Here is a 20,488-nt window from a genome sequence, read left to right as displayed (position 1 = left end):
TGGGAACGCATGAAATTGCTACAAAAAAATCACAGCCCCTCAGCAATAAATCATGCGTTTTCTATTTCATTTGAATGAAGCAGCAGCTTGCTAGACTAAAAGACTCATGTCATTAATGTCAACAGTCAGTTGCAGACTAACTAATTTACAGTGGTAGTAACAGTGTAAGCATTGCTTCAAAAAATTGAAACACTGATTCAATCATGGAAATAACCAATTAGGCTCTGAAATCCAAATTTCATGTTGATTATAAAAACCCTAAAACCCTGAGACGGACCGCCCTCAACAATCGCGGCTATCAATTCAATGCTTTGGTGCGGACTGGACACAGTGCCTGAGACGTTTACACTGGAACATGTGAAGGTGGGAAGATTTTGGAAAGTAGAGAGCATCCAACAAATTCTGAAGGTATGTGTATTTTTTTACTTATTTTCCAAGAGGATGTCCATTGTAGCTGCAAATGTTTTTGCTTTAAACACTATAAGAGCATTTTTTGTTGTTGCAAGCTACAGAATGTGACATCTAGGTTACTGTCATAGACGCGATTGTCTGTCATTAGCCTATGCATGCCCAGCGAAATAGAATTCCGTGTCATTTTAAGAAAATAAAAATGAATAGCCTATCAACTAAACAATATCAATTAGACAAATAAAATGCATTTGGTCATATGGGCACATTTTGGGCACTAATGCACGCGCAGTCTCCAAGTAACCCCACCCAAACAGGTTGCATGACAAACGCCCTGGCCAGTTGGTTGCCTTGTTTGGAGAATTTGGAGGGTATAAATTGAAGTTAAAAAAAATCTAAATGTGTGTGTGCTCGTATGTGCCTGCGTTCGTGCGGTCGTGGTTATTGCAACAAGTTGGCTTTCTAAGAACAAAGGATGGAAGTGAAATTAAATTACGAATATCCTTGACTGTTGTGCCTGCATAATTACATACTACACGTGACTGTTTTGTATGTCACTCAAATTTAACATTAAAGGCTTTCACATCAAAGGCTATCAGTAAGTAAGCAACTTGAGGTGTTTCCAGGTCTGTTCTATTTGTGCATATTGTGTTGCTGGTTTTAATGGTTCTGTTCAGGAGTCCCAGCCCTCCAACATATCTTTGCCCTAGAACACACTGCCCCTGCCAGGCAGCTGTTGAGTGGTATGTGTTGTGCCTGCTACTTTAGTCCAAAACCCTTTTGCGATCATGCCAAGACCCTGTGCCGAACTAACTGCTTTTTCTGGGTAGTGGAAGGAAAGGGGACCAGGGGTTAATGTTACCTATGGATTATTTTGAGTAGCAGGATGGTATATAAACTGCCAGGGGCATGCATAAACCCTTTAAGTAATATAACCACAGGAGGTCTGAAACATGTCATACCTGCTCTGTCAGTGTTATGGATATCAGTACAGTGGGGGGATGGTTGGTGGCAAAATCTGGATCATAAAATAGGGATCATATTTTTGTATGTGTTGGGAGTGGGTGCAGTATGTCCACCCAGTCCTACTGGCACCACGGCCAGTGGGAGAGTGTGTTTGTTTGGAGTATCACAGTGATGGGACAGTGTGGTTGTGGACGGTCTAATCTCTCTGTCTCTGTCTCTCTCTTTCTCTCTCTCTGGCAAAACAGTATGGCATGGCTCCAAGCTTCGAAAACTATTTCTGGATCCAGCTATGGGAAAAGTCCATAATCACTCACCAATAGAAAGCTTTATGAAAATTCCTGGAAAACAAAAGTTGACTCTGAGATTTATGGAATCAGAGTAAAAGTAAAGAATACTCTACCTACCGTATGTCATAGTAGACTTTTGACTGTGGTCCATACATTAGTTGAGGTTGGCCTACACACAGTATGTTGTTGGCGTGTATAACATAACTGTTCTAGTTTTATCAAAGTCACATTTCCTGGCAGTTATATGTTTAAAAAAAGTTAAACGATATTACTGACGTCTAATGATGGAAGTTCAAAGTTTACTTCCCTCTAAAACCCTAGGCCTTGGTGTAGGCTAACAATGGCTTATTTTTAACCTGTGGTTGTTGGGCGAGGGGGGTGGAAGTGAGAGAGGCCTCCTCATACTTCATCCTTCCTGGGATTCGGAGAGGCTCTCCACAGCCCCTTTTGTAATACAAATAAACAGGCTTCTCCTCAGTGAGTTAGTCAGTGAGCTATGACAGCCTGACCTACAGTAAGCAAAAGAGGGGGGGAAATGATGTGGGGGGGGCCTAGGACCGAGTTTGGGAAACCCTGCTCTAAAGGACAGAAAGATGCATTGCTCTCAGGGGTCATGGGGTTGTCAGAAAGGAGCTGGGAAATCCAAATAATTTTCATAAAATATGGAATGCATGATTAGCATCTCTTCACGTTAAATGTTTAAAGATGCTTCTAACGTGTGGGTGGACATTCAGTACCCAAGTAGTCATCAAGGTCTGTCTCAGAGGAATTAATACATCTGAATGAAAGTTAGAAGAAAAAAACTGGAAAAGGAAACAGCAAACTGCTCAGGGAAATGTTGGTGACTGGTAGTTAAGTTGGAGACTAACAGTGAAATGCTTACTTACGGGTCCTTAAAGATAAAATAGAAATAGTGACACAGGGAATAAATACACAGTGAATAACACTAATGAGTAAAAATAACATGGCTATGTACAGGGAGTACCAATACCGAGTCGATGTGCAGGGGTACAAGGTAATTGAGGTAGATATTCACATATACTGTAGATAGGGGTAAAGTGACTAGGCAACAGGATAGATAATAGACATCTGTAGCAGCAGCATATGTGGAGCAGCAGCGTGTGTGTGTGGCGTCAGTATCCATGTGTGCGTATGTTGGGGTGTGTGTGCATAGTCAGTGCAAGAGTTTGTTAAAAAAAGGGTCAATGCAGATGGTCCGTGTAGCTATTTGATTAGCTATCTAGCCGCCTTGTTTAGCAGTCTTGTGGCTTGGGGTTAGAAGCTGTTCAGGGTCTTATTGGTTCCAGACTTGGTGCACTGGTACCACTTGCCGTGCGGTAGCAGAGAGAACGGTCTATGGCTTGATTGGCTGGAGTCGGACAATTTTTTGGGGGGCCTTCCTCTGACACCGTTTAATATATAGGTCCTGGATGGCAGGGAGCTCGGCCCCGGTGGTGTACTGGGCCTTACTCACCACCCTCTGTAGTGCCTTGTGGTTGGGTGCCTTACAGTTGCCGTACCAAGCGTTGATGGAGCCAGTCAAGATGCTCTCAGTGGTGCAGCTGTAGAACTTTTTGAGGATCTGAAGGCCCATGCCAAATCTTTGTAGCCTCCCGAGGGAGAAGAGGCACTGTGTGTGTGGACCATGTTAATTCCTTAGTGATGTGGGCACCAAGCAACGTGAAGCCCTCGGCCCGCTCCACTACAGCCCCATCGTTTCCTGTTGTTCACAATCAGCTCCTTTGTCTTGCACACTGCCAGATCTCTGACCTCCTACCTATAGGCTGCCTCATCGTTCTTGGTGATCAGGCCTACCACCATCGTGTCATCAGCAAACTTAATGATGGTGTTGGAGTCGTGCACTGCCACGCAGTCGTGGGTGAACAGGGAGTACAGGAGGGGACTAATCACACACCACTGAGGGGCCCCCGTGTTGATGGTCAGCATGGCGGATGTGTTGCTTACCCTCACCGCCTGGGGACGGTCCGTCAGGAAGTCCAGGATCCAGTAGCGTGGATATGTTCAGTACCAGGGTCATGAGCTTGGTGATGAGCTTGAAGGGAACTAAGGTGTTGAATGCTGAGCTGTAGTCAATGAACAGCATTCTCACATACAGTAGGTGTTCCTTTTATCCATGTGGGAAAGGGCAGTGTGGAGTGCGATAGAGATTGTTGGGGCGGTATGTGAATTGGAGTGGCTCTAGGGTTTCTGGCATGATGGTGTTGATGTGAGCCATGACTAGCCTATCAAAGCACTTCATGGCTAAATAGTGAGTGCTATGGGACGATAGTCATTTAGGCAGGTTACCTTGATGTTCTTGGGCACGGGGACTATGGTGGTCTGCTTGAAACAAGTTGGTATTATTCAAGATGTTCAAGACACACTGTAGTCACATCTGTACTTTTCCAGTGGCAGGCCTCTTTGGTAGAAAATGATGTAAGGAAGGGTGAACTTGAAAATATCCATATACTGTAATGGTACATGGATAAAGAGGTTAGCAAAGAGCGCATCAGTGTTACATGTAACACGAGGATATTTAAAACAAGTTAAAGTACTTTGATTTGATGGTCCTATATCAAAGATTAGAATAACTCTGAGTCCGCCTTAAAGAAGACTTGGACTGGAATGACAACTTCATGAATTTCCTTGAGTGGTTATGAAGAGCCTCCTGAGTGGTTGTCAAGGGACAGTTTCTAGCAGTAATTACATTTTTATATAGTCATACCTTAACTGTTTGTCCTGGTCTGCAAACCAGTGAATAAATACATCTAAATAGTGTAGAGCATTTATTTTTGCTTAACTACAGGTATTATAAGTACCAATTATATCTTGAATTAAGTGAACTACCTGGGATGCTGGTAGACCAATTATATTAATTCCTTGAAGCTAGAATCTGAAACAATAAGAAAGCTGTCACCTCATATTCATAGACGGCTAAAGATACAAGGAATGACCATGACCAATGATTGTAACCATAGCCATGTTGAGGATATACAGTGTTTGTTCCCATTCACGTTGTTTACAAACATTGGAGTAAAACAAGCTCATGTTTTAGGTTCTGATGTGGTATGACAGTTGAACTAAGCTGAGGCATTTAAGTTTATATTTTTTAAGAATCAATGGGCATACATATCATTAAATGGATGCAGCAACTAAGGAGTCGATCTTTAACACTGTCTTTTGTTTTGAGTTGACATTCTGCTGAACCTAGATTAGGGCTCAGGTTAAGGGGCCAATAGCCTCGCAAGGCGCCTGAGACGTATACTGCTAAGCTAGCCAGCTCACTTAGCTTCCCATTCCAGCTCAGGCTTTATCCATACTACAGTACGACGGTGGATATTGCTCGTTCACCTGCCGCTAACTCTAACAGGCTTGTAACTGTATGTTGCTCATGGCTCGTCGATCCCCGAACTCTTCATTGAAACAATGCTGAAACATCAATCCGTGAACAAGTCAGTGCGACATTTTAATTTATGCCGAAATGAAAGAAAAGTTACCGCAAATTCAGCAGGCTATCGTGTGAAATAGACTTTTTGAAGTGCTGTCTTTATTTTATTAGTTTGTGCTTTGGTGTAGCTGTCAATGGACAAGCACCCCCCCTATTTTATTAAGTCATACAAACGTTTTACTGTGCGTGAAGTTTCAAATGTATTTGTCATTACTAAATGTCTCTCTCGCTCTCATGAGAAATAACAAAACACTATTACTACAAAAAGTTACGCTTCAACCACTTATATTTACACTATTACCACTACTAGCTATCATTTCTACCTACTAACACTATTACTACTATTATAATCGCCACTATATTAGTGATACAACTACCATCATTACCATTTGGGATAATAATCATGGAAATTTTAATAATAGCGAGTGTTACTGTTTAATTTGGGAGGAGACTGTGGATCTGTCTCAGTCTGTACTTTCGTCACACGCGATACCTCAGACAGCACTGTTCCGATTTTGACTCAACTTGGATGAATTATGCGTCTGGCCATAGAGATCCGGCATTTACAAAATGACACTGATTGGCCCAAGGGCGAGAGCTATAGTAATTAACTGAAATGTATTAGTCACGCGCAATATCTCAATTGGCCCAGTGTCAGGCAATGAGTGGCAAATACATATTTGGCTGCAAGAGGAGCCAACGCTCCTTCGTCATTGAGTATTTACAATTTTTCCTCTGGGTTTAATAATATATTTTTTTGAATAAATTGAGTATTTTCTTCGAAGAATGACTCTTACTGAATAATATATTTTTAATGGCGGAGGAAATGCATCTCTATCTTTACTTCCCCTGTCGTGCAGTGACGACATACACACTACTCTTTGGGTAGCCAAGTCTTTTTGTGTCTCCCTTTTTCTATAGCCAATAAAGCCCCACAGTGGAAGTGTCATAAAACCTAGCGGTCAAACAGGGAAATGGTTCCAATCTTTTTTCCACCAATAATTTTTCCCATAGGGAATTTTAGAAACACTTACAATTACGTCTGTGTTGTGTAGGTTTACCCTGGCGTGACGTTTGGATAACCATGTAGATCTCTCTCGGACAAAGTGTCTTATCAATATATTCGGCTCTATTTACACTCAGATTTGAAAATGCTAATTAGATTAAAAGTAGACATCATGCAAGACTACAAATCCCTGCAAGCTCCTGCATGTCATCTCTAGCTGACACATTTGCTAACAGGTATTGTGTCAATTTAAAACTTGGACAAGACAGTTAAGACAATTGTCGATTTTTAAAGAAATGTTGCCAATTTATTAATGACTAAATGTAGTTAACATTAGAATCCAGAGATTCTTACATTTTCCTCGATTTGGCAGTCTCATCCAGATCATCATGGCATTTGTAGTTCTTTATGATAGCCACATTAGCAGCTAATTAGCTTTTAATTTTGGGGGGATAAATACAGACATATATATTGATAAAAGTCACCTTGTCCTAGAGATTTACAAGGTTATTAAAACATCACGCCATGGTAAGCCTACACGAAACAGCCCTTATTGGAAGTGTTTCTAAAATCTTCTATAGGAAAAATGAATGATGGAAAAACAATTGGAATCATTTCTTGTTTGACCCCTAGGTTTTATGGGTATTACTACTCATTCTGTGGTCCTGTATTGGTGGTCTCTGTTTTGTATTTCTGACAGAGTAGAGCTAATTTAGAGTAGAGTTATTTATAATCTCTTTTTAGGGCCAAATAGCAATTTAGTTTATTCTTTGTTTTTGTTTCATTTTCCCAATATGTCAAATAAGAGGTTTTAATTTCTGTAACAATCTGATTGATTTCCCTGTGTGCGTCTCACTCTCTCTCTAGGGCTCGTGTGTCATGTGTCATGTGACACTTGACATTTTTTATATAGTGAATCAAGTCTGATTAATTGATATCATCAGGATGTAATATCCTGCTCATTACTATTCAGTTCATGATAACAACCAGACTGTAATTACAGTTCTCATTTCAGTTTGTTTTCCTTGGCATAGGAGGCAAATAGCAGTTTTACAGAGGGAATGGGAAGTTGCTTGATTGTGAAAAGGTGTTGTATAGCATTGAATGAGAACACTACTGAGCACTTGTGACAGGTGACAAGCCATTGAAGAGATATAGGATCCTATATATAGACTACACCAGCACACTGCCTGATGGAGAATGATTATGTAGTATTTACAGCCTTATCCATAGATTTGGTTTTACCTTCAAACATAAATGGATGTCAAATTGATACATTTGTGAAGTGAAACTATAGAAATTGACAGAGTTTAGCAGTTATCAAACTATAAACGTTAACTAGGCACTACATCATTTTGGTTCATTAGTTTTGAGCAGTTTGATTAAGTGATAGTTGTATTGTCAACAAATGACCCAAAAAATCATATTACTACTACAAATTATAAAATGTTAATACTCAGTGTGTTTGTTTTCCTTGGCATAGGAGGCAAATAGTAGTTTTACAGACTGAAAGGGAATGGGAACGTTGCTTGATTTTGAAAGGGTGTTGTATGAGAACACTACTGAACAAGTGTGACACCCGTGTCCGTCCTGGGACTTTGATCAGGTGACAAGCCATTGAAGAGAGAGGACCCTATATATAGACTACACCAGTGTATTGAGTTCCTGGGCCAACCGTGCGTCTCTGTGGATTGTCAGCCATGGGGCTTGTGTTCTGCCTCTGTACCAGGTCTTACCCTCTCTCTCTCTGTATTCCTCTCTCTTTTATCTCTCTATCCCACACCCATGGTCACAGATAAAAGGTCAAAGACAATTTACAAGAGATCTAGAGCAGAGCTGCAGTAAGATGCTGTGGCTCCCTTAGATTGTGATCCACACCCATCTCTGTGTGACCATTGACAGTTATGACATTTCCAAAGAACCCGGGGGTAAGGAGCGAGAGAGAGCTGGAAGTGTGTGACTCATCCTCCCTTACTAACAGTCTTCCCCAAAGCTCCAAAGCATTCCACATTCTATCCTCTTCTCCTCCTGTCTTTCTCTCCCTCTGCTCATGTTTTACACTCATCATTTTTTAATAACTCACTAAAAATATGTTTTCATATGTCTCGTAGTACTCAAAGATCAATACTTCTATGTTCCTGTTCCAGCTGGAATTTGACTGTGCTTTATAATTCAAAAGGTTTCTTTTGCTGGGTTAGTGAATTAACATTTTGTAAGAAGAGTGTGGATTTCATGAGGGACAAGCTTTGTATACTTTTACATCAGATTTCAGCGATCTTCAAATAAACATCCTGGTCTTTCTTGGTATTGTAAATATGCATGTTCCCTGACCATGGGCGGAACGACTGCAGTGCTGTGACCTGTTGAGTGGACATCCTGTTCTGAGACCCTGCAATGTGTGTTCCGTCAGCACAAACACATAAACAAACATGTATTTTTGTTGTCTCCTCATATAGTATGGCCAATTACTGTTGAGTGGTCCATTCAAAGGGAGCTATTGCTGCAAATAATTTATACCATGAACCAGACCATAGAAGTATATCCCACAGTTAGAAATACAGCCGCTCCCCTCTACTATTTCCATGCTTGTGATTCCTCTCGTCATACAGTGCCTTGCAAAAGTATTCATCCCCCTTGTCGTTTTTACTACTTTGTTGCATTACAACCTGTAATTGAAATAGATTTTTATTTGTACTTCATGTAATGGACATACACAAAATAGTCCACATTGGTGTGATGGAAAAAAAAGAACATGTTTAAAAACGGAAGTGGTGCGTGCATATGTATTCACACCCTTTGCCATGAAGCCCCTAAATAAGATCTCTCTCTCTCTATATATATATATCTATATATCTATATATAATCTCTCTCTGGTCTGAAAGGCCCCAGAGTCTGCAACACCACCAAGCAAGGGACACCACCAAGTAAGTGGCACCATGATGACCAAGGAGCTCGCCAAACAGGTCAGGGACAAAGTTGTGGAGAAGTACAGATCAGGGTTGGCTTATAAAAAAATATCAGACACTTTGAACATCCCACAGAGCACCATTAAATCCATTATTAAAAAATGGAAAGAATATGGCACCACAACAAACCTGCCAAGAGAGGGCCGCCCACCAAAACTCACAGACCAGGCAAGGAGGGCATTAATCAGAGAGGCAACAAAGAGACCAAAGATAACCCTGAAGGAGCTGCAAAGCTCCACAGCGGAGATTGGAGTATCTGTCCATAGGACCACTTTAAGCTGTACACTCCACAGAGCTGGGCTTTACGGAAGAGTGGACAGAAAAAAGACATTGCTTAAAGAAAAAAATATGCAAACACATTTGGTGTTCGCCAAAAGGAATGTGGGAGACTCCCCAAACATTTGGAAGAAGGTACTCTGGTCAGATGAGACTAAAATTAATTTTTTTGGCCATCAAGGAAGCCTCTGTCTGGCACAAACCCAACACCTCTCATCATCCTGAGAACACCATCCCCAAGGTGAAGCGTGCTGGTAGCATCATGCTGTGGTGATGTTTTTCATCGGCAGGGACTGAGAAACTCGTAAGGATTGACGGAATGATGGATGGTGTTAAATACAGGTAAATCCTTGAGGGGAAACCTGTTTCAGTCTTCCAGAGAGTTGAGACTGGGACCGAGGTTCACCTTCCAGCAGGACAATAACCCTAAGCTTACTTCTAAAGCAACACTCGAGTGGTTTAAGGGGAACATTTAAAAGTCCTAGTCAAAGCCCAGACCTCAATCCAATTGAGAATCTGTGTTAAGACTTAAAGATTGCTGTGTTTGCACACAACCCATCCAACTTGAAGGAGCTGGAGCAGTTTTGCCTTGTGGAATGGGCAAAAATCCCAGTGGCTAGATGTGCCAAGCTTAGAGACATACCCCAAGAGAATTGCAGCTGTAATTGCTGCAAAAGGTGGCTCTACAAAGTATTGACTTTGGGGGGGGGTGAATAGTTATGCACGCTCAAGTGTTCAGTTTTTTTTTTGTGTCTTGTTTCACAATATATATTTTGCATCTTCAAAGTGGTAGGCATGTTGTGTAAATCAAATTATACAAACCCCCCCAAAAATCAATTTTAATTCCAGGTTGTAAGGCAACAAAATAGGACAAATGCCAAAGGGGGTGACTACTTTCACAAGTCACTGTAGTTCACTGGCAACACCTTTCTTTGTCCCATATAGAACAATGTGGAGGATCCCAGCGCTATGGCTTCCGGTGCTACTACTGGCCGTTGAGGTGAGAGAGACTCCTGAATATGTGTGTTTTTGTCAGATTAGAATCTATAAAAGGGCTGTTAAACATCCAATAGGTATGCCACTGTGAAGATGTGGGGACCATGCTGTCATCCGAGGAGGTGCCCAACATCCCTTTATCGACCACCGTGACCCGCAGCCAGATCCTCTCAGCTCAGTTTGAGTGCTACCTGAAGATCATCTATGACCCACCACGCACTGAAGCTGGTGAGGCACTACACACATGTGCACACACATACAGTATAGCAGAGTGGAGGAGTGGGGCAGGTCAGGGGAGAAAGGTCTGAAAGGAGGGAAGTGGTCTTTGTCTCCAAGCTGCCCCTGTATCTCGACCTCACAAGGCTTTTGAAATGCTATTTTGCACTCTATTTCCGTACCTACAACCTGGACACAGACTTCATTGTATTGTTCACTAGGACTGTTTTTTTAAAGTGATCTTTGTTTGCACATGTAGCTGTTTCTCTCTGTTTTAGATGCATGTATACTATTTTCAATGTAGTAAATCATTAATTTTGAACAGACATTTTAAACATTTAACAGGTGTTTGCTTTTTTTAATCTGTTTCATTACTCTGCTTTCGCATGACATTCACAGGAAATAAGAGACCGTTTTCAGTTTGTCTTAAATGCCTCAACACTGTATTTTATGGTGACAGATTTAGCCCTAGATTTTAGATGTTTTAGAAGTTATAATATCACTAACAATGTCACTCTCTCTTTATATTATGTCCATGATATAACAAACAGTTCAGAGATAACAAAGGCAATGATCCTTAACATTTTAAACATGAAACAGTTGCATTACTATAATACACTGTACACAGCTACTCTTCTGTTGTCGCCCCTTGCAGGCACATTCTGTAACCGCACGTGGGACGGCTGGCTGTGTTGGGATGACTCTGCACCTGGCACGGCCATGCAGCTCTGCCCTGTGTACTTCCAGGACTTTGACCCCTCGGGTAAACCAGCCAGCCACACATCTAACAATCACAATTAAACTGACTTGATATTTAATAATGATGCCTAACCTGAAGTGTTTTGTGACATCATCCTCTCCCTGTGTCCATTCAAACAGAGAAAGCGACTAAAGTATGCAACTCGGACGGACAGTGGTTTCGTCACCCTGAGAGCAACCGTATTTGGTCCAATTACACCCAGTGTCAGATGTACACTAAGGACAAACTGACGGTATACTTCTAAGCCAACTTGTTTAGTAATTTTGACAGTGGCTTAGACATTTTTGTTAGTCAATTTAGTGATTGTTTTTAAGTTCATCTCTCTCTATTGTGTTCATTTAGTTATTACCTGTTAAACACTGAGGGTTGTTTTGGGCCCACAGAGCTTAACTGCTACCCACTCTGTCAATTTCAGTCAGAAAATAGAAAGTGGCATATCTTTCGAAAGCTACAGCAGTTTTATTTTTGGAAATCTTACTGCTGGCGATGTCATAAGAATCCTCCCATAGGCCATAAATCATGTGCTATGCTATGGTCATGGTAATAGAGTATGTCATTTAGGTAAAGTCACCAGAAGTGCAAAAATGTTGTATGAATGGAAATGGTACACCCTGGTGGTCAGCGTAATGCAATGAATTTCTTATCCATCCACATTTAATATGTCATGACCTTGAATGCATCCTCCATATTTGCTGTTGATCTCTCGTTTCCAATGGGGAAAAATGAATCAGAAAATAACTTTAAAGTTCCTTCGCATGTCTGTGTGTTACATTTTTTTTTTTATGATAAGTTTTGGGTCATCTTAAGATGTCAGGCTTGAAAATCCGTTCAGCCATTTTCGCACTGTGAGGTACTACCCAAACCAGACGCCTCTAGTTTCAAGTGGTCATGTCATGTGATCTTCTAGTGGACGAACTGGGAATCTGACATGAGTTGATTACATCAGTGAAAATGTTATGACTTCAGCTTTCTCCTTATACAGTACCTTCAGCCTGAATTAAAAATAGATGAAATTGTTTTCTCACCCATTTGACACACAATACGCCATAATAACAATGTGAAAACATGTCTTTAGAAATGTTGGCAAATTTTATTTCAAATGAAATACTGAAATATCTCATTAACATAAGTATTCACACCCCTGAGTCAATACATGTTAGAATCACCTTTGGCAGTGATAACAGCTGAGTCTCTTTGGGTAAGTCTAAGAGCTTTGCACACCTGGATTGCACATTATTCTTTATAAAATTCTTCAAGCTCTGTCAAGTTGGTTGTTGATCATTGCTTGACAGCCATTTTCAAGACTTGCCATAGATTTTCAAGCTGATTTTAGGCAATTGTAACTAGGCCACAGGAACATTCAATATCCTCTTGGTGTATATTTGGCCTTGTGATTTAGGTTATTGTCCTGCTGAAAGGTACATTTGTCTACCAGTGTCTGTTGGAATGCAGACAACCAGGTTTTCCTCTAGGATTTTGCCTGTGCTTAGCTGTATTTCTTTTCATCTTAAAAAACACCCTAGCCCTTGCCTATGACAAGCATACCCATAACATGATGCTGCCATCACCACGCTTGAAAATATGAAGTGTTACTCAGTGATTTGTTGTATTTGCCCCAAACATCATGCTTTGTATTCAGGGCATAAAGTGATATTCTTTGCCACATTTTTTTAGTTTTACTTGAGTGCCATATTCCAAACAGGATACATGTTTTGGCTTCCTCCTTTTCAATATTTTCATTAAGTTTAGTATTGTGTAGTAACTACAATGTTGATCCATCCTCAGTTTTCTCCTATCACAGCCATTAAACTCTGTTTTTAACTGTTTTTAACTGTTTTAAAGTCACTATTGGCCTCATGGTGAAATTCCTGAGTGTTTTCCGTCCTCTCCGGCAACTGAGTTAGGAAGAACACCTGTATCTTTGTAGTGACTGGGTGTATTGATACACCATCCAAAGTGTAACTAATAACTTCACCATGCTCAAAGATATTCAATGCCTGCTTTTTTTAAATTTTTTTACCCATCTAGCAATAGGTGCCCTTTACGAGGCATTGAAAAACCTCCCTGGTCTTTGTGGTTGACTAAGTTTTAAATTCACTGCTCAACTGAGGGACCTTACAGATAATTGTATGTGTGGGGTACAGAGATGAGGTAGTCATTCAAGACTCCATGCAACTTATGTGACTTGTTAAGCAAATTTTTACTCCTGAACTTATTTAGGCTTGCCATAACAAAGGGGTTGAAATTTATTGACTAAAGACATTTCCGCACTTCATTTTTCATTAATTTGTAAACATTTCTAAACAACATAATTCCCCTTTGACATTATAGGGTAATGCCGTGTAGGCTAGTGACACAATTTCTATTTAATAAATTTTAAATTCAGGTTGTAACACAACAAAATGTGGAAAAAGTCAAGGGGTGTGAATAACTTCTGAATGCACTGTATGCATAGCATTCCTGTAAGAAGGCATGGCATGTTGCATAAGGCCTGCACTTTTAAAATGGCTGTCTTACTATAGGAATTTGCACATGTTTTGAGTGCCAGCATTAGGAAAAAGATATGACAAAAAATGTATCCTTTTGGAATGGTAAGTGTAACATATTTTATTTCAAACCTAGACTTTCAAATCTCTTATTCCCTAACATGGGGACAATTTTGGGAACGTTGTTGCTGTACACCTGTATCAGAATCCCACGGTTCTTACCTTTTCTAACAATACTAGGCATGCGTTTCTTGGACTTTTTGAAGTCTAAATGTATCTAATGAAGGGATTTTACATGTTATGTGTCATTTAAAAAATACCACCAGATGGTGTCTGAGTTTACCAGGTTAAAGAAGGGAATTAATGCTTTCCCTTCTTGCCCAGTTTGCGTTTAGCTTGTACTACTTGGCCATTGTGGGACATGGATTGTCTGTGGTATCTCTCATCATCTCACTCTGCATCTTCTCCTACTTCAAGTGAGTCATGCATCGTTTCCTCTATGGACCCACCAGATAGACTGTGCTCTGAATGTCACTTTAGTGTACCTTTTCACTTTACACCCTCTAATCAAAGTGATTCTGTTTGTATTGCTCTTCCTACACCAGAGCCCTCTATTCTAAACAGAGGTCTTTGGTTGTTCCCTACATTGCCAACATTCATTCACATAGTCAAATGAAAGACTGAGCTTTCCTATGACCCTATACGAGCCAGTGTAGATACAGTTACACACTTGTTTGTTTCCTAAGTGTGCGCCTCCCTTTCTGTTCTAATCCTCCCATTAGGAGTCTGAGCTGCCAGAGGATCTCCCTCCATAAGAACATGTTCCTGTCCTTTATCTTCAACTCCATCTGCACCGTCATCTGGCTCTCTGCTGTAGCCAACAACCAGCAGCTGGGGGCCAGCAACCCTGTAAGTACTGTGCATCTCTGCCATCAGGGTGAATAGCTACTGGTTGAACTCGGTTGGTGAACATCTTGAGGTGCTACACTCCACAATGTGTGGAAATGAGTGCCAGTGACAATTTAAAGTTAGCATTTTATATGTGCAAAAACAACCCCTGTCCTGAGGCTTCTCCCTGTGTTCTCTCTCAGATTGGATGCAAGATTCTGACAGTCTTGAACCAGTATACGTTTGGATCCAACTACTTCTGGATGCTGTGTGAGGGGATCTACCTGCACACTCTTATCATCGTGGCTGTGTTTGTGGGAGAGCAGCAGCTGGGCTGGTACTATGTCCTGGGTTGGGGTGAGTGACTGCATCTTTATTTTTCACTGTTCAAATTGCTGTGTCCTGCTCTGCTGTCTGATATTCATTGTTTGACCATCCTTTTCCCCTAGCACGTAATTTACTTACAATGCCATTTTAGTAAATGATCAGATGTCCGGGGTGCCGTGAGTTATCTAAGATACTAGAGGTAGGGTTTCAGACGTTTTCGCAAGATGGGCAGGGACTCCTCTGTCCTGACTTAAGGGGGAAGCTTGTTCCACCATTGGGCTGCCAGGACCGAGAATAGCTTTGACTGGGCGGGAGCCGCCTTCCCGTAGGGGTGGGAGGGCTAAGAGACCAGAGGTGGCAGAATGGTTGGGATGTAGTGTTTGGGCATAGCCTGAAGGTAAGGAGGTACAGTTCCCCTTACATAATGTGCAATGAGTCTTCTATGCTTTCATATCTCTATCACATTGAGTGAATGGATTGGTATCTAACACATGGAAACTGCGTGTTTGATATATCATTTATTCAGTTCCAGTCATTACCATGAGTCCGTCCTCCCCAAATAAGGTGCCACCAGCCGCCTGTGCGTTATCAGTTCTTGAACCTCTCCTCGGGTACCCCCAGTCGATCTATACCAGAGCTAGCACACCTGATTCAACTTGTCAACTAATCAAGCCCTTGAATAGGTGAATCAGGTGAGCTAGTTCAGAGCTACAACAAAATTGTGAAATGTCTGGGGGTCCCCGATGAGAGCTCTATTTGTTAAGTCATATCTATGAAGGCCTTATAGAAGCTCAACAGTCATGAACTCCGTCTCTCTCCCAGGCTTCCCCATCATTCCTGCCATCACACATGCTGTGGCCCGTGGGCTCTTCTATGATGACAGGTAATGTGTCACAACTCCCTCTGAATACAGTGCATATTAGTGGCAGAGATTGACATTCTGCACTGTATACTGCATTACAACATTGTCAGTTACTGATATCTCAGTTAAACTCAGAATCAGATGTTTCTGTCTCAGTTGAGCTCAGGTTTGTCTCTTTGTCTCCCAGATGCTGGATCAGTTCTGACACACACCTGCTCTACATCATCCATGGGCCTGTCCATGCTGCCCTGCTGGTGATTCTGCACTACCAAAACAAACAAACATTTAGCAGAAATAGCAACCAAAGTGTTCTCAAACGCCAATTGCTCATGGAAAACAATCGATCACTGAATGCAATCACTCAATTCACTCACTCTATTCCCCTTCCTCTTCTACACTCTTTCTCCAGGTGAACCTGTTCTTCCTGCTCAATATAGTGCGTGTGTTGATCACCAAGCTGCAGGTGACCCACAGTGCAGAGTCTAATGCCTATATGAAGGTGGTGAGAGCTACTCTCATCCTGATCCCTCTGCTGGGAGCCCAGTTCATCCTGGTTCCCTGGAGGCCAGAGGGACGTAAGGCCAGGGCCATCTACGAGTTCATCATGAACATTTTTGCACATTTCCAGGTATGGATTGGATGGTGCTGCTCACAGTTCCATTCTATACAAACCTAAATCGATGTTTGGTAGCATAGACAGTGCCTTACAAATGAATATAACTAGCCTACATACAGTATGTATCATGTATTCAAAACATTGTTATAACCTCTCCACACTCAATATTCACTGAATTACTTTTATATTTATATAGGGACTGCTGGTCGCAATTATATTCTGCTTTTACAATGCAGAGGTAAGTGCCAGTATCTTAAATATGATTATTAAGCTCAGTATACCTATCACAATTTACATTTCTATTTAATAATATAATCATTATCATTCAGAAATTCTTATATTTGTTTGCCAGTATTTACTGAGAATGTTCAAGCTAGCATTTATGTTGCTCTTAAACCACTCAGTGTCTGGTTCCATAGGTGCAGGCATGTCTTAGGAGGAAATGGTTACAGACTAAGCTGGTGTGGAAATGGACAGATTCCTACTCCCACTACCACACCAACTCCTCTGTGACCGAGACGAGTCGTGCTACAGTTAGCCTGGAGCTCACCGCTCCTGAGGGGAACACCATCATTAAGCCAGGTGGTAGTGTGCACTACCGAGCCAATGGACAGAGCAACGGCAAACGCTGCACCAACGGGGAGATGGACACGCCCAGGATCCTGGAGACCACGGACATCTGATAGCACAGCACTGTCACTTCCCATAGGCACCATCACATGATGCTGTGACAAACAGGCTCACTAAACTCACAGATTGGCCACAGACAATTGATCAATGCAGAAAATGGGGGGCCATGACCTTTTGTGTTATTGTAAATGTTGGATCACACACGTGGTAAGAATATACACACACAAATGTGTACAAGATACACATGCAAACACAGACAAAAACACATATACAGACATCTGATAATGAATGAGCAGCTTACAGGGTCCAGTTGAAACCTTACAGACAATTATTTGCCACCAGATGTATATACATTTCACGGTAGCTTTTCATTGTTGCTGATTTTGGCCTTAGGCACGAGATATTATGGAACAATCCCAGTGATAACATGACCCAATAAAGAGGGTTATCTCTGGCAATGTTTATTGGCCTTCAGTGCCAATCAGTGTCTGATGTAATCAATTCCTGTGGGCCTATTGGACAGTATATACAGTGGCAAGAAAGTATGAACCCTATACGTTTGTCTTTATTTTACACACTGTGTAAACATTCACAGTGCAGGGTGGGAAAAGTATGTGATCCATTGGATTTAATAACTGGTTTACCCTCCTTTGGCAGCAATAACCTCAACCAAACGTTTTCTGTAGTTGCGGATCAGATCTGCACAACAGTCAGAAGGAATTTTGGCCCATTCTTTACAGAACTGTTTCAGTTCAGCAATATTCTTGATGTCTGGTGTGAACTGCTCGAAGTCATGCCACAGCATCTCAATCGTGTTGAGGTCAGGACTTCTGTTGAAACCATTRTATTGCTGATTTACTTATGTTTTGGGTCAATGTCCTGTTTCATCACCCAACTTCTTCTATTGAGCTTCAATTGGCAGACAGATAGCCTTACATTCTCTGGCAAAATGTCTTGATAAACTTGGGAATACATTCTTCCGTCGACTATAGCAAGCTTTCCAGGCCCTGAGGCAGCAAAGCAGCCCCAACCATGATGCTCCCTCCACCATACTTTACAGTTGGGTTAGGTGTTGGTGTGCTGTGCCTTTATTTTCTCTCGACACAGTGGTGCATGTGTGTTCCTTCCAAACAACTCAACTGTAGTTTCATCTGTCCACAGAATATTTTGTCAGTAGCGCTGTGGAACATCCAGGTGCACTTTTGCAAACTTCAGACTTGCAGCAATGTTTTTTTTGGAGAGCAGTGGCTTCTGCTGTGGTGTCCTCCCATGAACACCATCCTTGTTTAGTGTTTTACGTATCGTAGACTCGTCAACAGAGATGTTAGCGTATTCCAGAGATTTTTGTAAATCTTTAGCTGACACTCTAGGATTCTTCTTAACCTCATTGAGCATTCTGTGGTGTGCCCTTGCAGTCATCTTTGCAGGATGGCCATTCCTAGGGAGAGTAGCAACAGTTCTGAACTTTCTCCATTTATAGACAATTTGTCTTACCGTGGACTGATGAACATCAAGGCTTTTAGAGATAATTTTGTAACCCTTTCCAACTTTATGTAAGTCAACAATTCTTAATATTAGGTCTTCTGAGATCTCTTTTGTTCGAGACATGGTTCACATCAGGCAATGCTTCTTTTGAGTAGCAAACTCAAATTTAGTGAGTTTTTTTTTTTTTTTTTTTTTTAATAGGGCAAGGCAGCTCTGACCAACATCTCCAATCTCGTCTCATTGATTGAACCCCAGGTTAGCTGACTCCTGACTCCAATTAGCTTTTGGAGAAGTCATTAGCCTAGGGTATCACATACTTTTTCCAACCTACACTGTGACTGTTTAAATTATGTATTCAATATAGACAAGGAAAAATACAATTTGTGTTATTAGACACTATGTATGTATATTGTTAGGACTTAGATGAAGATCAGATCAAATTTGATGGCCAATTTATGGTGAAATCCAGGTAATTCCGAAGGGTTCACATACTTTTTCTTGCCACTGTAAGTGTTGGTATATTAGGAATTTTTGGTGTCGTTAATTTTTTTTTTTTTATTACTCTGACACTGCTAAGGCTATATTGTAAAGGTTTGGATCAGTATTTTCTATGTCACTTTAATGATGTGGAACTTATTATATAAATGTGTTACATAATCTTGCCTTTTTAAAAAAATGAAATGACTACTTAACTTGGCATAGTTCTGACTGCTGAATGTTAAGTTCTCTGAGGCAAGTAAGATGACAGTGTATAAGGAATACAACACAATGAGGAAAAGTCTGGCTGTGTCCTTTCAATCTCTAATAGGGCATCCCTCATCACAGGTTCTACTATGTCTGACACAACACTTTTTATCCAGTGTTACTTTCTTATGCTTTAGCAGATCTTGTATATTGAGTTGCTACACACAATCTTTGAAAAATCAAAGAGGATACATGTATTATACCGCTGAGCTGCAGTTGAACTGTGCATACTCTGTATGGGTGTAGTGGGGAGAATTTACTATGCAGTGTATGAAAAACATTCCACTTTAACTTCCAAATGACTTGTGTTTTAAGTGTAAAAAAAATTAAATAATAATTTAATAAATGTTTATTATTTTGGTTTGTGCCTGAGTTTTCTTGTCCATAGAATTATGGTTTTGGGGTTATTTTTTAATAATGTAGGTCTGACTCGCTCAGAATGTATTAAAATAAATACGACCACCAGGAGTGAAAAGCTTTAGTTAAAAACGGACACTCATTAACTTTAGTTAACTTCTTATGGCTGAAGGGGCAGTATTGAGTAGCTTGGATGAAAGGTGCCCATATCAAACGGCCTGCTCCTCAGTCATAGTTGCTAATATTTGCATATTAGTATTGGATAGAAAACAATCTAAAGTTTCTAAAACTGTTTGAATTATGTCTGAGATTAACAGAACTCATATTGGCAGGCAAAATCCTGAGTTGAAATCAAAACAGGAAGTCAAAAATCTGAGCTTGTATGTATGAGTCCCTAATGAAATCCCCTTGAGATATGAATGATTGTGCACTGCCTAGGGGTTCCACTAGATGTCAACCATCAATAGAAATTATGATGAGACTTCTATGATGTGGGAGAGAATGATAGCAGAATCAGTCAGGTGTCCATCAAGCAGCCATTTTCTGATCATGCTTTTTCCTCATGGAAGTCACTTACGTTCCATTGCTCACAAAGACAAGAAAGAATACTCCGGTTGGAACTTTATTGAAGCTATATGTTAAAAACATCCTAATGATTGATTCTGTACTTAGTTTGAAATGTTGCGTCGACCAGTAATAACACTTTTTGAAGTTTTTGTCCGATATAACGGATATGTAAACCAGACTCGCTAACAAAAGAAGGT

The 20,488-nt window shown here is 40.9% G+C and overlaps 1 protein-coding gene across 2 annotated transcripts; it reads left to right on the top strand.

Annotated features, from left to right (window-relative positions):
• Window positions 1–234: 234 nt before the first annotated feature.
• On the top strand, window positions 235–19,727 carry LOC111976266 (calcitonin gene-related peptide type 1 receptor-like). Of its 2 annotated transcripts, none has more exons than XM_024005046.2 (13): window positions 235–408; window positions 10,303–10,357; window positions 10,431–10,581; window positions 11,225–11,332; window positions 11,449–11,561; window positions 14,200–14,291; window positions 14,598–14,724; window positions 14,907–15,060; window positions 15,853–15,913; window positions 16,080–16,146; window positions 16,302–16,520; window positions 16,705–16,746; window positions 16,928–19,727. In XM_024005046.2, the coding sequence occupies exons 2-13, from the start codon at window positions 10,307–10,309 to the stop codon at window positions 17,189–17,191; spliced, it is 1,449 nt and encodes a 482-aa protein (XP_023860814.1). In that variant the 5' UTR covers window positions 235–408; window positions 10,303–10,306; the 3' UTR covers window positions 17,192–19,727. The 2 variants fall into 2 exon arrangements, with proteins under 2 accessions (XP_023860814.1, XP_023860813.1); XM_024005045.2 differs by lacking the exon at window positions 235–408 and adding an exon at window positions 4,973–5,113.
• Window positions 19,728–20,488: the final 761 nt, after the last annotated feature.

The sequence above is a fragment of the Salvelinus sp. IW2-2015 genome, linkage group LG17, assembly GCF_002910315.2.
Source record: "Salvelinus sp. IW2-2015 linkage group LG17, ASM291031v2, whole genome shotgun sequence".
Taxonomy (NCBI): domain Eukaryota; kingdom Metazoa; phylum Chordata; class Actinopteri; order Salmoniformes; family Salmonidae; genus Salvelinus; species Salvelinus sp. IW2-2015.
The sequence above is the reverse complement of the archived record's forward strand: the minus strand, read 5'-3'. Positions and strand labels throughout refer to the sequence as shown.